The sequence below is a fragment of the Salvelinus sp. IW2-2015 genome, linkage group LG10, assembly GCF_002910315.2.
Source record: "Salvelinus sp. IW2-2015 linkage group LG10, ASM291031v2, whole genome shotgun sequence".
NCBI lineage: Eukaryota > Metazoa > Chordata > Actinopteri > Salmoniformes > Salmonidae > Salvelinus > Salvelinus sp. IW2-2015.
The window spans coordinates 4504318-4522194 of record NC_036850.1 but is presented as its reverse complement, the minus strand read 5'-3'; the positions used below and the strand labels follow the sequence as shown (position 1 = coordinate 4522194).

The following is a 17877-nucleotide window of genomic DNA, read 5'->3' as shown; positions in this document are numbered from 1 at the left end:
GAACATTTGTTGTCTAACTGGGAGTCTCGTGAGTGAAAACATCCGAAGATCATCAAAGGTAAACGATTAATTTGATTGCTTTTCTGATTTTTGTGACCAAGTTACCTGATGCTAAGTGTACTTAATGTTTTGTCGAGCGATCGATAAACTTACACAAACGCTTGTATTGCTTTCGCTGTAAAGCATACTTTCAAAATCTGAGACGACAGGTGGATTAACAAAAAGGCTAAGCTGTGTTTTGCAATATTGCACTTGTGATTTCATGAATATGAATATTTTCTAGTAATATTATTTGACTGTGGCGCTATGCTATGCTATGCTATTCAGCGTTGCTGATGACAATTATCCCGGCTCCGGGATGGGTTGTTCAGAAAGGTTAACCCCTTATTTTTGGCACTAGATAGTCTAAGCCTCCCCCCCCCACAGGTTTAGACTATCTAGTGGAATTGTTTTAAGGTCATACCAAGGATCATTTAGCAATTTGATTTTGATAGGGAAACATGTTTATATATTTTTTTTTATGTTTGAGCATGCTACCTCCACATGGGCACAGTACYTTCTCAGAGAGTATAATATGGCTCAACAGTCACTGTCCTCTGCTGTTCATTTCAGAAATAGAGAATGGACATTGGGATATCTCCTCTGCCTATCATAGAGTATACCCTACTCCCTACTGTATCTATATGGGTGACGCATACATCTCAAACAGTAAGAAACAAAGTCCCCCTCTCAGGAAAAAATAGTTATTCTAATATAAACTAAAGAGATATTCAGCACTAATTAACAGCCTTCCATAGTACATTACAGAGATAGTGATGTTCTCCTGTGTAATCCTGACCATTGTATCTCTCCATGATCGACGCATCGCCACATCCTGAGGTACAGGGAGAAATCATGCTCTTCTCATTGTAACAGAGATCGTGATTCACTGTGTCAGCTGCTGCTACGCACTAAACAGTATTTGACATTGATTTCTATAGACATGAATATTGCACAGTGTGCTGTACTGTCATTGATTGTTACTCCGTGTCTACTATTTCTTTATGACTGCTGTGCAAATCAAATTCCATTCATTCATTAATTAATTCAGACTACACAACAAAAAATGCTGCAATATGCAGCAGAGAAAAAGCTGCATAGCCTTGTTATCAGCCCCCTCCCCTGTAATATGTGACAATTAGCTTTTATCCAAAGCGACTTACAGCTTTACCAACTGAGCTACAGAAGACTAAGATGGACAGGAGCAGTAGCGATGGAGACGACCAGCAGAAGTGGAATATAATGACTGCATACTAACCGACGCAGGAGCTCCCGTGAATCAGGTAGGAGCCATTGTCATGGAAACCGTTCCTGCACTCACAGTGGTACCAGCCRGGCAGGTTGACACAGCGGGAGTGATTGTGGCACTGGATCAGGCCCTCCGCACACTCGTCAATGTCTGGGGGAAACACACAGTATATCTGATGCCYTCAACATTATTTTTCACAAAGATCCTATGAATTACTGAATCTATATGTAATTCTATAACATGTGCACTCAAGGCAATCCTGACTGTCTCCTGATTGTTACAATCAGTGGTGTCCCGTCATTCAAGGCAGGTGGGGCAGAGCCTGTTTTGAGCCCCACCTTTTTAGTAAAAAAAAAGATATTGTTGGGTTGCCTGTTTTGCATGTTATTTTGGCATTAATACGTGTCACAAATCAGTTTCGCAAACAATGTAAAAAAATTTAATAAAATGTCTTTCTTGAGTAAGGCAGCTTCAAAATGCAGGTATTTCATTCTAGCTCAGTGCTTTCTGTGSTGGTGMGGCAGCCAGTGGAAAATARGGAGCGTTGGAGTTGGTAATGTTCTCTAGTTACGCCGTGATTGGCTCTGTGTTCTGTCACTCGCGGGGACACTACATCACRGCATAATCAAATCAAATTTTATTTGTCACAGGCGCTGAATACAACCTTACAGTGAAATGCTTACTTACAAGCCCTTAACCAACAATGCTGTTAAGAAAATACCTATAAAAAAGTAAGAGATAAGAATAACAAATAATAAAAGAGCAGCGGTAAATAAGAATTGAGGTAATATCTACAGGGAGAGTTTGAAAATTCAAGCCCCTTGGGCGCTGCCATATATTTACATTAGAAATGCCCATCCAAGAAGGCTCAAGGTCATTGGCCAAAGATAAAATGATGTTAAATCACGTTATATCTACCGTAGCTTTGATCTACCATAGCTTTGATTGGACTGTCAACTCATACAAATCCTTTTCAATCCTTGTCATATCAAGAGAAATGATAGATAAAACGTATTGGTGCTGTTCGGTCATTGGACTTCAGCATTACAAAACAAGTTGGTAATCTCAAATTCAACAATGAGTGGTTTGGAAGGAATCAGTGGCTAACTGGAAGCATTGCAAAGCAATCACTAGCCTGCTATTCAGTGGAGTGGGAGTTTGGTCCAAGTCTGTGTTTAAAAGGATAAACATTCACATGCAACACCATGGGCCAGAAAAGGTTGAATACWTTGGCCATGCCGTCAAACCAGCATGACTTCAAAACAACTGGAAACGGAGAAATCTCAGACTTTGGAAAAAATTTGCTCCGACTGGGAAAATACGTGTGGAACGGTCATCTAACTCGGAATTCCAAGTAAGGAATTCATTCCTCTTTCTAGTGCTCTGACCTGAAGATCCCTGATGTCATGATCTCCTTCCTAGCATATGTCATCGCTGCAGGGAATATTCAGATGGACCCTGACAAGGTGAGAGAGGTGGTGGATTGCCCTCAACCCACATCCAGAGTGCAGTTGGGGTTTTCTTGGGGTTTGCTAACTTCTTCCGTTGTTTCGTCCGTTACAGCACCCTTTCTACCCCCCTTTCTGCACTCACCTCTCCAAAGGTTCCGTTCATATGGTCTCCAGCAGCTGATCGGGCGTTCTCAGAACTCAAGCAGCGATTCACTACAACTCCCAACTTAATCCATTCATACCCGTCCCGTCAGTTGATGGTGGAGGTCGACGCCTTGGACGTCAGAGTGGGCGCTGTCCTGTCCCAGCGTCCTGCCCAGGACCAAAAGCTGCATCCCTGTTGAGAGGAACTATTACGTGGGAAATCGAGAATTACTCGCAGTTAAGATGGAGCTGGAGGAGTGGAGCCACTAGTTACAAGGGGCAGAACATCCATTCTTGGTGTGGACGGACCATAGGAAACCTGGGATATCTCCTCACCGCCAAGCGCCTGAACTCCAGGCAGGTGGGATGGGCCCTGTTATTCACTCGTTTCCATATTCACTATCTCCTACTGCCTGGGGTCCAAGAATGTCAAGCCTGATGCACTCTCACGTCTGTACAGTCTCACTACTACACCATCATCCGCCCTAACTTTCTGTCTAGCGGCTGAAATCCTCTGGGGAATAGAGAGTCTGGTCTGCAAGGCGCAGTGTTTCCAGCCGGACCCTGGAGGGGCTAACCGGATGTTTGTCTCGGACTCTGCCCATGCTCCGATCCTGAACTGGGCACATTTCTCGAGGCTCACCTGTCATCCTGGCTCCCGTCAGACCTTGGATTTCATCCAACAACGCTTGGTGGCCCACCATGGTTCCTGACGTTTCCGCGTTCATTGCCCCCTGCACTGCGTGCGCAGAACAAGACTCTGCGGCAAGCTCTGGCTGGCTCCTTTAACCACTCCCTGTTTCTCACTGCCCCTCATCCCATATATCCTTGGACTTCATCGCGGGTCTCCCTCCATCAGATAGCAACACTACCATCCTTACGGTGGTGGATAGGTTTTCCAAAGCTGCCCATTTTATCCCCCTTCCTAAGTTGCCCTCAACTAAGAAGACGGCCCAACTTATGGTGCAGCATGTCTTCCCGGATCCATGGACTTCCGGTCGACATGGTCTCCGATCATGGTCCTCAGTTCTCATTCCGGTTTTGGAAGGCGTTCTGCATCCTCACTGGGTTGTCGGCTATCCTGTCCTCTGGTTTTCAACCCCAGTCTAACGGCCAGTCGGAGCGAGCGAATCAGGACCTGGAGACGACTCTACGTTGCCTCGGCTCCACCAATCCCACCACCTGGATCCAGCAACTTGCGTGGGTGGAATATGCCCACAACACCCTTCCCTGTTCTGCTACTGGTCTCTCGCCTTTTGAGTGTTCCCTGCGATATCAGAGCCCACTCTTCCTGTAGCAAGAGGAAGAGGTCAGCATACCTTCTGCCCAGATGTTCGTCCGTCACTGTCGCCGTACCTGGATGAGAGCCCGGGCCGCTCTTCTCAAGACCACTTCCAGGTATCAACGACAGCCGGACCACGACTGGAACCTTTTTTCCCACTACCGTCTTGGGCAGAGGGTATGGCTTTCCACTCGGGATCTGCCCCTCTAGGTGGAGTCCTGCAGACTTTCCCCCCGTTTAATCAGCCCTTTCCCCGTCTCTAAGGTCCTTAGCCCCTTTGCTGTTCGCCTTCTGTTGCCCCGCATCCTCCGTATACGTACATCCCACTTTCCATGTATCTAGAATTAAACTCCTGTCTCACAGCCCTTTTTCTCCTGTTTCCAGGACCATCCCTCTCCCCGTCTCATCGATGGCCATTTGGCGTACACAGTGAGGTGCCTCCTGCGTGTTCAACCTCAAGTTAGGGGATTCCAGTACCAGGTTGACTGGAGGAGAGGTGTTTGGTCCCTGCCAGGAATATCCTGGACCCAACCCTCATCGTCGAAAATTCTAAAAATAAAGAAACTCTTGAATGAGTAGGTGTCCAAACTTTTTTTTCCCACCAAGATTTACATTCTAAAATCAAGACTGACAGCTCTGCTGTGAGGGTGTATGGGGCTTTTGTAGGAACTACACAGTGCTTATGCTAGCTAGGCCCATCTCTGCTGTGAGTGTGTACGGGGCTGAGAATGACTGGCTGGCAACAAGCATATCTCCTGTCCCATTTGAGCTACAGTCATGACATTGTGTATATATATCCATCTCTTCACGAGTAATCTAATGTAGCAGGTTTAAAAGTAACACCAGAAACTAGATCCCCCTACATGCTGGTCTTGATGAGAAGAAAAATAACTCTCAGGGGAGGTTCTCTTCTGCACTGTTTAACCAATCCAGTAAATGTGGAGGAGGAGTTAAGATGGAGTGTCGCGTTGTTAACATCCAAAAGCAGAAGTCACATCACAGGCCCCACCAAACTTTGAACAATAATATCTCCTGTCCTTTTAGAGCTACAATCATTAAATATTTTCTCTCTGTAATTAATCCAGGCAACATAAATTTGAAAAGTTGTAACTAATTTGCACAAGGGTGGGCACTGGATCATTTGTGGAAGACAATTCTTTCCACAACACTACGATCACGTCACCTCAAGAGCTTCATTAAGGGTATGAATAGACCGGAAACATACACGTTGTCACTTTATCACACAATCTCTCTCTCTCTCCATTTTAATAGCCTCACAGGGAAAAATAATCTCTACATTACCGTGTTATGATGAGTGTTATGAGAAAAAAAATGCTATATAATATACAGACAGCACCGTCATTGTACAATATGTGTGCTGGGTTAGGGTTAGGGCCAAAAATCACTTTGCTACACAGCTTTGAGTGATTCTGATCCAATCTTTGACTGAATATATACAAATCAAACAGGAGGTAGATGGAGCCGTACAACACTGGGCATGATTATTTAAATGTTATGGTCACAAAGGCTATTGCAAGACAGAATAATTTATTAGAACAGAAAGGATTTAATGATTTTAAAGCAGTTGTCAAAGGGCAACTATGAGTATCTGGGATTCGAAATATACAATATTGTTACACTTGTAATGAATGTGTCAATTTGTATTTTTTTCAACAGAATGTTACAATAGGTTTTATATGCATTTACTGTACAAGTCTACTGCTTTCGATTGAAGTGATATGCTATATTTTTTTTAAGAAGCATGAATAAGTTCTACAGCATAACATAAGTTATTATTTTCTTTTTTTTCGTTAAACTTTTATTTAAATCAGGAGAGCCCATTGAGATAAGGGTCTCATTTTCAATGGTGCCCTATGGACAATTTTTTTAACAAAAAACATAAAAACTTTTTTTTAAACATAATAATACAGGTTACATTTTTTTTTAAACTTCAATTGTTGACCACAATCCATTTTTTAAATTGAATCAAAACAATGCAATTACCATTTAAGAAATTCAACAGACTCCTAAACTGCACTAGCGACACCAGGGAATCAAGACTCAGGTTATTCAAAAAAATGAGGGTCGTTAAAACTGAAGGCAGATTTACCTAATTTGTCGAGACCCGAGGAACCTTGAGAGTTAATCAACCCTGTGACCGGGTTTGGTAACTCATGTTTTTATATTTCAACAACAAAGTTAGGTAAGTCGGAAGCTTGTTTAGTAGAGCTTTGTAAACAAAAAGGAAATAGGGAATTGATCTACGGGACTTTAATGAGGACCAGCCAACCTTTTGATACAGGAGGCAGTTATTCATATTAAAACTAATCACCTGTGATAGAGCAAAGGGCACTATGGTAGACGGCATCCAAAGGTTTAAGAGTTGTGGCTGCTGCATTCTGGTAAATTGTGTTACCATTGTACAGTCAACTTTCCTGCGAGTTTTTGACCATCTGCTTCCTGCTGTTTAGAGTGAGGCAATATCTATAAAAAGAAGTCGACTTTAACCATTTACACTGGTGGAAATAGACCTATATGGATAGGGCTACATTTAAATGTTTCTTACAGAAAATTGTGAAAAACATATGCATAACCATGGTAGCAAATGAAAGGGAAAAGTTTGGAGATAATGGGGAAATTAGACCAAAAGGTGAATACACAACAGTTCACCTGACAAGACTGAATCTAACCATAAAACACTTGATTTTATGTGCGTTTTATATTTACTGTACTTCTCGCCGCATTGGTTGATAAGGAAATCTGACAATACTCTGGATACATTCAGTAACATATGACTATTCCTGGAAAATGTAGGGTAGGTGTAGCATAAGACAAGAAAATGACAAAGATTTGAGTGAGAGGACTAACTGGTGTCTCGAAGTTGCCACACACCTCTCCAAAATGTGCACAGTTTTTGGTCAGTATATCATTTATTTTAACAAAAACAATATGTTTCTTGTCCATCATGCATTTATCAGAGTCATTGACCTAACAGTGAGACAGTTTTGAGTAACTTGTGGTGCTGAAACTTGAAGCAGCAGTCGTAACACAATCAATTGAAAATGGACAGCTGATGGTGCTGAAAGTAGACAGATTTAAGTAGGCATAATTCATTTCAACATCTTCATTTTAAATTAGACTTTACTAACAACAAGAGGGATCGGTTGTGAAGAAAAATAAATTGTGTCATTTCTCTGACGTTCAGTGGCTGAGCTACAACTTTCTATAGCCGCGGAGGGAAAAAATTACTTTCACTACCAATTGAAAGCCATTCACTTTCTGTAAAAMAAATGTTTAAACCCAGACAGCTTTTAGGGAAACACTTAAAACCTTCTCTCATTGGGTTAAAGAAGAAGAGTAGACAGCAGTTAAAGCTGACATTTTTCTAAAGGTTCCTAATGATGTCTCAGATTTAATTATTTGCAAACAGGGACAGTTTCGTTGCAAACAAGACACTGATTTTGCATTGGATAAATAGATGAACACTTAGGCCTCTCTGTCCATTACTCTGTAATTCTGGTGATTTGTGTTGTATTAAAACAGATTCTGCCTATCTGTAAAATGACGTAGAATCGCATGAAATGTTAATATAAGCCTTTTTTCTCTGACCTGCAAATACGATGATAGATTAATTCAATGCTTTTATTATAAAATAGATCTTTCCACCCCTACTTTTGTCCACAGTGGTCTGGGATCCCACAACCTTCTTTCACACAGCCCTGTGTGCAATCGAAATTCCTGTAAGCATTCCATGTAATGCTTACAGGCAGTGGAGGATTTAGGTATAGGCGACATGGGCAGATGCCCAAGGCGGCATCTTGCCGAGGGCGGCACAGGGCGCCCGCACAAAAACAAATTAGGAATGGTGACATTTGCGCGATCGGTTTTCTATTGCTCATTTGCACTTCACGTCAATGATATGTCATCGAGTGGGACTGTGGGTCAATTAACCTTGTCGGAGTGGGCGCCCTGATTCTAGTTTGTGAGCTAGACAGGCTACTGCCTGGGAAGGTCTCCCACTCAGAAGTACGAGATGGGGCAGGGGTAGGTTGACCTCAGGTCTCCCACTAGAAGCCCGAGGTAGGGGGAGAGGGGGAATCTATCAAATAGCGTACCTCTAACTTTGTACAGTACTAATGCAATTAGTTGTGCAATTTAGTTTGTGTGTTTCTTGTTTGAAGCGCAATCGTGTAATAAACAGGTTCTCTTCTTTATAAATGTGTTTGTGTATTTGTGTGAAATAGGATTTGTGCAGTTTAGTTTTATTTGTGTGTTTTTTGTTAGCAATAGGGTAATAGTGAAATAATTATATTATTTTTTATTTGTATTTATATACTACAATTTGTTTCTATTTGTCTTTCTAACTTATTTTTGAAATTTATGAGTCTTATTTTAAAAATATTTATATAGTTTTAAATGTTACGATTATTTATTTGTGTTGTTCCAAGTGTCTGAATAAAAATTCCAGATAGTGCAGAATGTTGATTTTTTTTGTTTTGTTGGCGGGGTGCGCTGAAGGGGGGGTTCACCCAGGGAGCCACAAAGGCTGGAACCGCCACTGCTTACAGAATGAAATACAGTTTCTAAAATAGCATATCTAAGGATCTGGTCTGTCTAAGAAGTGAGAGGGGCGGGAATGCTAAGGATGATCTCTACTATCCACTTTATATTTGAATTATTATTTTGGGTATAGTGGGAGGGTCATTGTTTTTTTTCTTCTCAATCATTCAGTGAGGGTTTAGGTAAAATATATTTTGCTGAAGGGAGGGCCATCCATTTTCATTTCAGAGGTCCAATTTTCTCCATGTGACCCTTACTATAAATAACTTTCACTCCCTAAGGTACTGTTTTTAGCTCTCCTAGCTGTGTCATTGAGTAACTAGAGGAAGCACACTTACAGTTGTTTCGTMTGGAACACAACCCTGCATCCCGCCATTACACAATTACTACTGTTTACGCAATCCAAAAACGGTCCATTAAAAATCGCAATCTAGGTCACGTTGGCATGATTTGAAAGCCTGTTCTATTCCTTACATGACTAGCTAAGTTACAAAATAGGAACTTACAGTGTTTGGCTTTGACAAGGCAGTTCAGAGAAACAGACCGTAATTTTGATGCGCATCGAATGGAGTGATGAGCGCAAGTTTTTTTAACAATAAACATAGGTTCATTCTGTTCGAAACAACCCAGGGTATGACGACATGTAATCTTGTAACTGTACATCAAACATAGTGATCTTATCTTTTCTGACAATGTATATGCGTTTTTATGATTCGGAGATGTGAAGTGCACATGSCTTGCTTTATGACATCAAAGTGGTATTTTTTATAATCCTGAACGTCTTGTCTTTCAAAAATACATTTGGTCATCTTCATTTACAGTGACAATGATCAGACAACAAAAAATATGCAAAGTTACCCAATTAGCGGGAGGGATGGGGACAACTTCTTGTCGCGATTGGTGTTCAAGCAAACGGCTGTCAGTCAAAAACCATACAGTGCAAAGCCAGAACTCTAACGCATGTCTGGTATGTTACTGTACAGCCAGCCACTACYTTCCAATTTAGGTGCTTAATAGTGCCCAAATCGGCAATTTTTAACCTGTATACTGGTACGAGTGGAAAGGGTTGAATCTTAGCTTTTTAACAAGCTCACCAGTATGTTTTTWAAAATGTTAAATCCTTGTCAATTCAAATGCTCAGATATTTATAGGCGGGAACCCAATCGTTGAGAGCACCCTTCAATTCATAAATATGTAGTCCATCTAAAAGATTTTTGCAATATTTAGTTTAGTTCTCACCACATTAAATACATGTTTTAAACCAACCAGGGCTTTTTGTAAGGCAACCAAGTCAGATTGCAGCTCTAACAACGGCTGGTCTACAGTTGGGGCAYTGGCATAGATAACAGTATCGTCAGCARACAGACTAATTACAAGTTAACAGATATATAAATAATATTGGTCTAAAACATAGTAAAGAGAAAAGGTCCCAATAACAACCCCTGTGTTACACCTTTCATAATATCCAGGAAACTAGACTTAACACCATCTGAAATCAGTGTCCTGTCTGACAGATAATTCTCAAACCACTTACAAGAGGCCTGATCCAGGCCTATTTCAGTCAACCTTTGAATGAGAATGTGATGGTCAACAGTGGAAAGGTCTATGAATAAGGCAGCACAATTATTTMTATTATCTAAGCAATTTAACACATCTGAAACAAGCCTACCAGCTGAAATGGTGATATGTCAGCGGTTYTCAATTGCGGTCAGCAATTCCTTCAGGCTCTGGGGGTTCTGCATGCTCACCGTCTTCTTCATCTRGTATGGCAGGGCCCGGAGGTATTTATCCAGGATGAGCTTGTCGAGCATCAGGAGGGACGGTACTTCCCTCAGTAGCCAGCCCTTGGTCAGGCGCACCAGGTCGCTCATCTGGGCACGGGGGGAAAGGGTGGGGTCAAAGGCCCAGTCGTGGACCAGTTGTGCACGGCGTGCGAGATTGAACCCATAATGGCTCAGTATATCCCGTTTGAGTCCCTCATAATTCGCGGCTTGGTCGGTGTTCAAATCAAAGTAGGCCTTCTGGGCCTTCCCAGAGAGGTAGAGTGCCAACAGGCTGGCCCAGTTGGGCCATCCTTCCCTCTGTGCCGTCCTCTCGAAGGTGCACAAATACGACTCCACGTCATCTTCCTCCCTTAACTGAACCAAGAACTGATTCGGGCCTGACTCCTGAGCCCTCCCAACCTTCAACTGGGCTACCTCCGCTACCAGTCTGCGGGTTTMTTGGTGCTGCTCCTCCKGTGCTTGCTCCTGGAGAGCCTGTTGCTTCTGCTGGCTGAGGATGAACTGAGCCACCAGCTCCTCCATGGTAATCTCCGTACGCTCGACCRCGCGGCACCCAAAGCTACTGAGATGCCCGCATTCTCCACCATATGTGGTAAACCGTGGGGTGTTGGGTTGAGCGTGCAGAGATTAACACAGAGACAGGGAGGCTTGAGTCCACAAAAACAACTTTACAAAGACAGAAAATAAACATAAAGAGAATCACATCTTCTCTCCTTTCGCTTGGTGTCGGTCTCCCCCCCACCTTCTCTCTTGCGGTGTGCCACTGTACTCCTTTTATTTGGCCTCCACGGCTGGTTGGCACTTTCCTCTAATTACCTCCACTGTCTGTGTCGGGGTGCCCAGCTCCCGTATTCCCAGCAGAGGGAGTCGACATCGCCTCACATACCTCTCCTCTATTACCACCCCCCCCCGGGGTAGACCTCCTGGGATACCACAGCTTCAAAATAACTTTATTGGACATGTTAGGCACACTGAGTGACAAGAGAAAAGGAGAGTGGAGGCATTGTGTGAAACCCCTATTGCATGCATACAATTGCACTCACAATGACACAACAGGTGAGACTCCATTCTTTGTCATGTTTGTGCGACAAGCTCGGTTACCCATTGACCTTTGTTTTGGACTGAATCCAGCTGGCAACAATGCAGCCATACACCAGAACTATACTAAACAGCGAAGAAGAAAATTGAAGTACGCTTACGAGTGGGCTATGAAATCTACAAAGAGTCAGAGGGCCAACAAATGCAGTTGGGACTCAAAAGTGATAGCATCGACAATCACTGAAGGTGACAGAGTGCTCATCAGGAAGAAGTGCATTTGAGGGAAACAAGTTATCTGATCGCTGGGAGTCTGATGTGCACATTGTGGTGCGGAAGTMCGAAGCTGACATATGGAATTGTTTCAAGATGGTCATACATCTTAACATAATTTTTTTAATTTATTAATCTAATCAGTTAGTAGTTGGATTTATTGCACCTATTACTTAGATATCTGTTGAGTTTCTATGATACAGTGCATTCGGAATGTATTCAGACATTTTGTTACGTTACAGCCTTAATCTAAAATGGATTAAATATATTTTTTTCCTAATAAATCTACGCACAATATCCCATAATGACAAAGCGAAAACAGGTTTAGCAACATTAGCAAATTTGTTACAAATAAAAAACAGAAACACCTTATTTACATAAGTATTCAGATGCTTTGCAATGGMGTTCGAAATTGAGCTCAGGTGAATTCTGTTTCCATTGATCATCCTTGAGATGRTTCTACAACTTCATTCAAGTCTACCTGTGGTAAATTAAATTGATTGGAAATTATTTGGAAAGGCACACAGCTGTCTATATAAGGTCCTACAGTTGACAGTGCACTTTTATTTAACCATGTAGGCCAGTTGAGAACAAGTTCTCATTTACAACTGCAACCTGGCCAAGATAAAGCAAAGCAGTGCGACAAAAACAACAACACAGAATAAACAAACGTACAGTCAATAGGAAAAAATCGATATATGGTGTGTGTAAATTAGGTAAGATTAGGGAGGTAAGGCAATAAATAGGCCTTAATGGCGAAGTAATTACAATTTAGCAATTAAACACTGGAGTGATAGATGTACAGAAGATGAATGTGCAAGTAGAGATGCAAYTAGAGACAAAGGAGCAAAAAAAATTAAAATATGGGGATGAGGTAGTTGGATGGGCTATTTACAGACGGGTCATGTACAGGTGCAGTGATCTGTGAGCTGCTCTGACAGCTGATGCTTAAAGTTAGTGAGGGAGATATGAGTCTCCAGCTTCAGTGATTTTTYCAATTCGTTCCAGTCATTGGCAGCAGAGAACTGGAAGGAAAGGCGGCCAAAGGAGGAATAGGCTTTGGGGATGACCAGTGAAATATACCTGCTGGAGCGCGTGCTACAGGTGGGTACTGCTATGGTGACCAGTGAGCTGAGATAAGGCAGGGCTTTACCTAGCAAAGACTTATAGTTGACCTGGAGCCAGTGGATTTGGTGACAAATGTGAAGCGAGGGCCAGCCAACGAGAACATACAGGTCGCAGTGGTGGGTAGTATATGGGGCTTGGTGACAAAACGGATGGCACTGTGATAGACTGCATCTAATTTGCTGAGTAGAGTGTTGAAGGCTACTTTATAAATGACATCGCCGAAGTCAAGGATCGGTAGGATAGTCAGTCTTACGAGGGTATGTTTGGCAGCATGAGTGAAGGATGATTTGTTGCAAAATAGGAAGCCAATTCTAGATGTCATTTTGGATGGGAGATGCTTAATGTGAGTCTGGAAGGAGAGTTTACAGTCTAACCAGACGGAAGAAGTCTGTTGTAGCCCCCTCGGACGGTTACGTCGGCAACACATTTCCATGACAGACTGACCAAGTGAATCCAMGTAAAAGCTATGCTCCCTTATTGATATCACCTGTTAAATCCTCTTCAATCAGTGTAGATGAATGGGAMGAGACAGGTTAAAGAAGCATTTTTAAGCCTTTAGARAATTGAGACATGGATTGTWATGTGTGTCATTCAAAGSGTGAACAGGCAAGACAAAAGATTTKAGTGCCTTTGAAAGGGGTATGGTAGTAGGAGCCAGGCYCACTAGTTTGAGTACYTCAAGAACAGCACCYCTGCTGTTTTTTTATGCTCAACAGTCTCCCATGTGTATCAAGAATGCTCCATTCAAAGGACAACCAGTCAACTGCCGAAAGCATTGGAGTCAACATGGGCCAGCATCCCTGTGGAACGCTTTCGACACCTTGTAGTGTCCAAATTGAAGCTGTTCTGATGGCAAAATGGGGTTCAACTCAGTATTAGGAAGGTGTTTTGTACACTCAGTGTGTGTAATGCATTGTCATACAGAGTTTAAAGATAACATATTTACATTGAAAACCATGCATATTTACATTGAAAACCATGCTGCCACCCCCGTGCTTCACGGGGGTGGCAGCATCATGTTGTSGGGGTGCTTTGCTGCAGTAGGGACTGGTGCACTTCAAAAAATAGATAGCATCATGAGAAGGAAAATTATGTGGATAATTAAAGCAACCTCTCAAGACATCAATCAGGAAGTTAAAGCTTGGTCGCAAATGGGTCTTCCAAATGGACAATGACCCCAAGCATACTTCCAAAGTTGTGGCAAAATAGCTTAAGGACAACAAATTCAAGGTATTGGAGTGGCCATCACAAAGCCCTGACCTCAATCTTATAGAACATTTGTGGGCAGAACTAAAAAAGCTTGTGCGAGCAAGGAGACCTACAAACCTGACTCAGTTACACCAGCTCTGTCAGGAGGAATGGGTTAAAATTCACCCAACTTATTGTGGGAAGCTTGTGGACGGCTACCCGAAATGTTTGACCCAAGTTAAACAATTTAATGGCAATGCTACCCAATACTAATTGAGTGTATGTAAACTCCTGACCCACTGGGAATGTGATGAAAGAAATAAAATATGAAATAAATCATTATCTCTTCTATTATTCTGACATTTCACATTATTAAAATAAAGTGGTGATCCTAACTGACCTAAGACAGGGAACTTTTACAAGGATTAAATGTCAGGAATTGTGAAAAACCAAAATGTATTTGGCTAAGGTGTATGTAAACTTCAACTGTATGTAGGTTCAGCTACAGTATATGCCCAAATGTTGAGCAAACTCACAAACCTATTGCAGCTGGTTGCTTTACACTTACAGTTGTACGTTGAGTCAACTTCAATGCCATTTTGTTGAGCAGACTTACAATCCTTTTGTATCAGGTTGCCATACAATTGTACATTCAATCAACATATATTTTTTAACAGTGTGTTACTACAGTCATACCTGTCTCACAGTGACGTCCCGTAAAGCCTGAGGGGCAGATGCAGGTGTTGGGCGACACACAGGTACCTCCGCTCCTACACCCCTCCTCACAGAATGCTGGAAAGAGAGAGAGACAGAGGAAGTAGAGAAAGAGACAGAAAGAGAAATAGAGAGAACCAGTGAGAGAAAGTGAGAGAAAAGGGAGAAAAACAGGGAGAAACAGCCAGTGCAAGAGTTTAATTCTCATACATCAATATCACAAACACAATCCTACTGTGAACACCATTTTGTTCTGTTCTATTTAACAGCGTTGGTTTTTGTGGCTCAAATAACCAGTCCCTCACTGTGCATTATCTCCACCACACAAAACCCTATTCTCAAACTTGAAACGGGTAAGAAGCCRGGCTCGCCGGCTTGGCCCTGGGCATGGAATCTGAGCCGCCTATTGGGCCACTTTTGCTAAGCAGAACTGCCGCACGCACACACAGGTGTAAACACATTCTAAAAATAATGCCCTCCAGCATTTTCCAAGGTCACCATTACTCTACATGGGGAGGAATAGTTTTAGGTTCTATGCATTCTCAGTAGGGGGTGAGATGGGGCTTTGTGGGTCCCACTTTCTTTGTGTGTGTGTGTGTGTGTGTGTTGTCATGTATGTGTGTGAGAGAAAATGTGTCTGTGTGTGCGCATGTGCATCATGTGTGTGTGGGATGTGATCTTCACAACCCCCCAGTTGACGGATTGCAAAGCACAATGTGAAACTAACTGCGACTTGTGCTGTGAATGTACAAGACGTGATCGCTCGCTCTCATTTTCGTATGGTTCGCCTTGGTAGAAAAGTTTGACAGTGTGCAGGTCTCCATTTCTTTCAGCAAGTTTAGTTAATGACAGGATTTTAAGGATGAGTCTAAATTGGCAAAAACCTCTATTTATAGTGGTGTGTGTGTGTTTTACTGTGTGTATGTTTTACTGTGTGTGTGTGAGAAAGAGAGTCGGAGGCCAACACACACTACACAAACACATAGGTCAACTCGCTTTGGTTTACGAGTCCAATAAACATCCATTTGCTCACACAAAGATCTCACCGGTCTCGGTATAAAAGCATGCTAAATATACAAACTGATACATAAGTGCAATAAATAACCAAGCAGCACCATGCCAAAACCCATCAGTGCTGTTCATTTGACTGGATCCCCTTATAAAGACGTTATTTCAGGCACCTCATTTCGAGCCTGATTGTACTAATACACCTCACAATTAAAGAATTAGAATTAGACCGAGTCAATACAAATGTATCTTCTTCTCTACTTATCATTTTACTGCAATCAGCATAAAGGGGGTGTGTGTAAGGGAGAGATTCTCTCCTCCACAGCAGCCCCAGTGACCTTCAGCTCAACCATCCCACTGCCTAACTGAGAATGTTGCTGATTCTCTACTTTTGGAGACGTTCTTATAACCACAAATTTGCTATTTGACTTTCGATTGGAGTCCTAGATTGCCTTCCAGCACCGGGTGGTATASGAATCATCTCGGCTCCTTATTAACTGGCCCGTTCATGCTTGTTGAGAATCCAAGGATCCATTTGGGATGCGGAAACATCGAAGACGTGTGTCCTAAAGGAAATTCCTGTGATTCCAGGTTCCGCCGATTCCACGCTAGGAAATTGAATTGACTTAATTAGTGCTGGGGTGACTGTCGCACATCCCTTTAATGTGCTGTACTAAGAGATCGTCAGCCCTCATCATAACGATCCTTCTCTAATTGGGAGCACAAATCTCATTAGGGGGACGAACGGAGAGAGCAAAGCCAAGCGCGACCGATTCGCTCTGTTCAAATAAAATATGTCGMAGGAGAGCAGGGAGAGCACGGTCACATGTTATAGAGTGTTCCTGGATACATTATCATGAATACAGTCATCAGTACTAATGGAGGCGCGTCAGCGGTCATTTAGATAATGGACGTTAAGCTCCTTACTCTTAGCCTACATGCTTTGGCGGGTGACACCTCAGTAGTGGTGTTGTCAGGAGGAGACCTACATAGTCTGAATACCTACAGTACCAGTCAAAAGTATGGACACACCTACTCATTCAAGGGTTTTTCTTTATTTGTACTATTTTCTGCATTGTAMAATAACTACAAAACTATGAAATAACACATATGGAATCATGTAGTAAGCAAAAAAGTGTTAAACAAATCAAAATATATTTTCTTCTTCAAAGTTGCCACTCTTTGCCTTGATGACAGCTTTGCAGACTCTTGGCATTCTCTCTACCAGTCACCTGGAATGCATTTCAATTAACAGGTGTGCCTTGTTAAAAGTTATGTTGTGGAATTTCTTAATGCGTTTGAGCCAATCAGTTGTGTTGTGACAAGGTAGGGGTGGTATACAGAAGATAGCCCCATTTGGTAAAAGACCAAGTCCATGTTATGGCAACAGCTCATATAAGCAAAGAGAAACGACAGTCCATCATTACATTAAGACATGAAGGTCAGTCAATACGGAATATTTCAAGAACGTTGAAAGTTTCTTCAAGTGCAGTCGCAAAAAAACATCAAGCGCTATGGCGAAACTAGCTCTTATGAGGACCGCCACAGGAAAGGAAGACCAAGAGTTACCACTGCTGCAGAGYATAAGTTCATTAGAGTTAACTGCACCTCAGATTGAATCCCAAATAAATGCTTCACTTTCACAGACACATCTCAACATCAACTGTTCAGAGGAGACTGCGTGAATCAGGCCTTCATGGTCGAATTGCTGCAAAGGAACCACTAAGAAAGGACACCAATAAGAAGAAGGGACTTGCTTGGGCCGAGAAACACCCGCAATGGACATTAGACTGGTGGAAATCTGTCCTTTGGTTCAATGAGTCCAAACTTTAGATTTTTTGGTTCCAACCGCCATGTCTTTATGAGATGCAGAGTAGGTGAATGGATTATCTCCGCATGTATGGTTCCCCCTGTGAAGCATGGAGGAGGTGGTATGATGGTGCTTTGCTGGTGACACTGTCTATGATTTATTTAGAATTCAAGGCACACTTAACCAGCATGGCTACCACAGCATTTCTGCAG

General features: G+C 42.4%; 1 protein-coding gene across 1 annotated transcript in view; it reads right to left on the bottom strand.

The window, feature by feature from the left end:
- Window positions 1-1292: 1292 nt before the first annotated feature.
- Window positions 1293-17877, bottom strand: part of LOC111969188 (protein kinase C-binding protein NELL1-like) — a 460771-nt gene continuing 444186 nt past the window's right edge. Inside the window, exons 15-16 of the mRNA XM_070445292.1 lie at window positions 14830-14925; window positions 1293-1438 (exon numbers count right to left, since the gene is read on the bottom strand). Coding sequence (XP_070301393.1) covers window positions 1293-1438; window positions 14830-14925 — 242 coding nt within the window. The remainder of the gene's footprint in view (window positions 1439-14829; window positions 14926-17877) is intronic.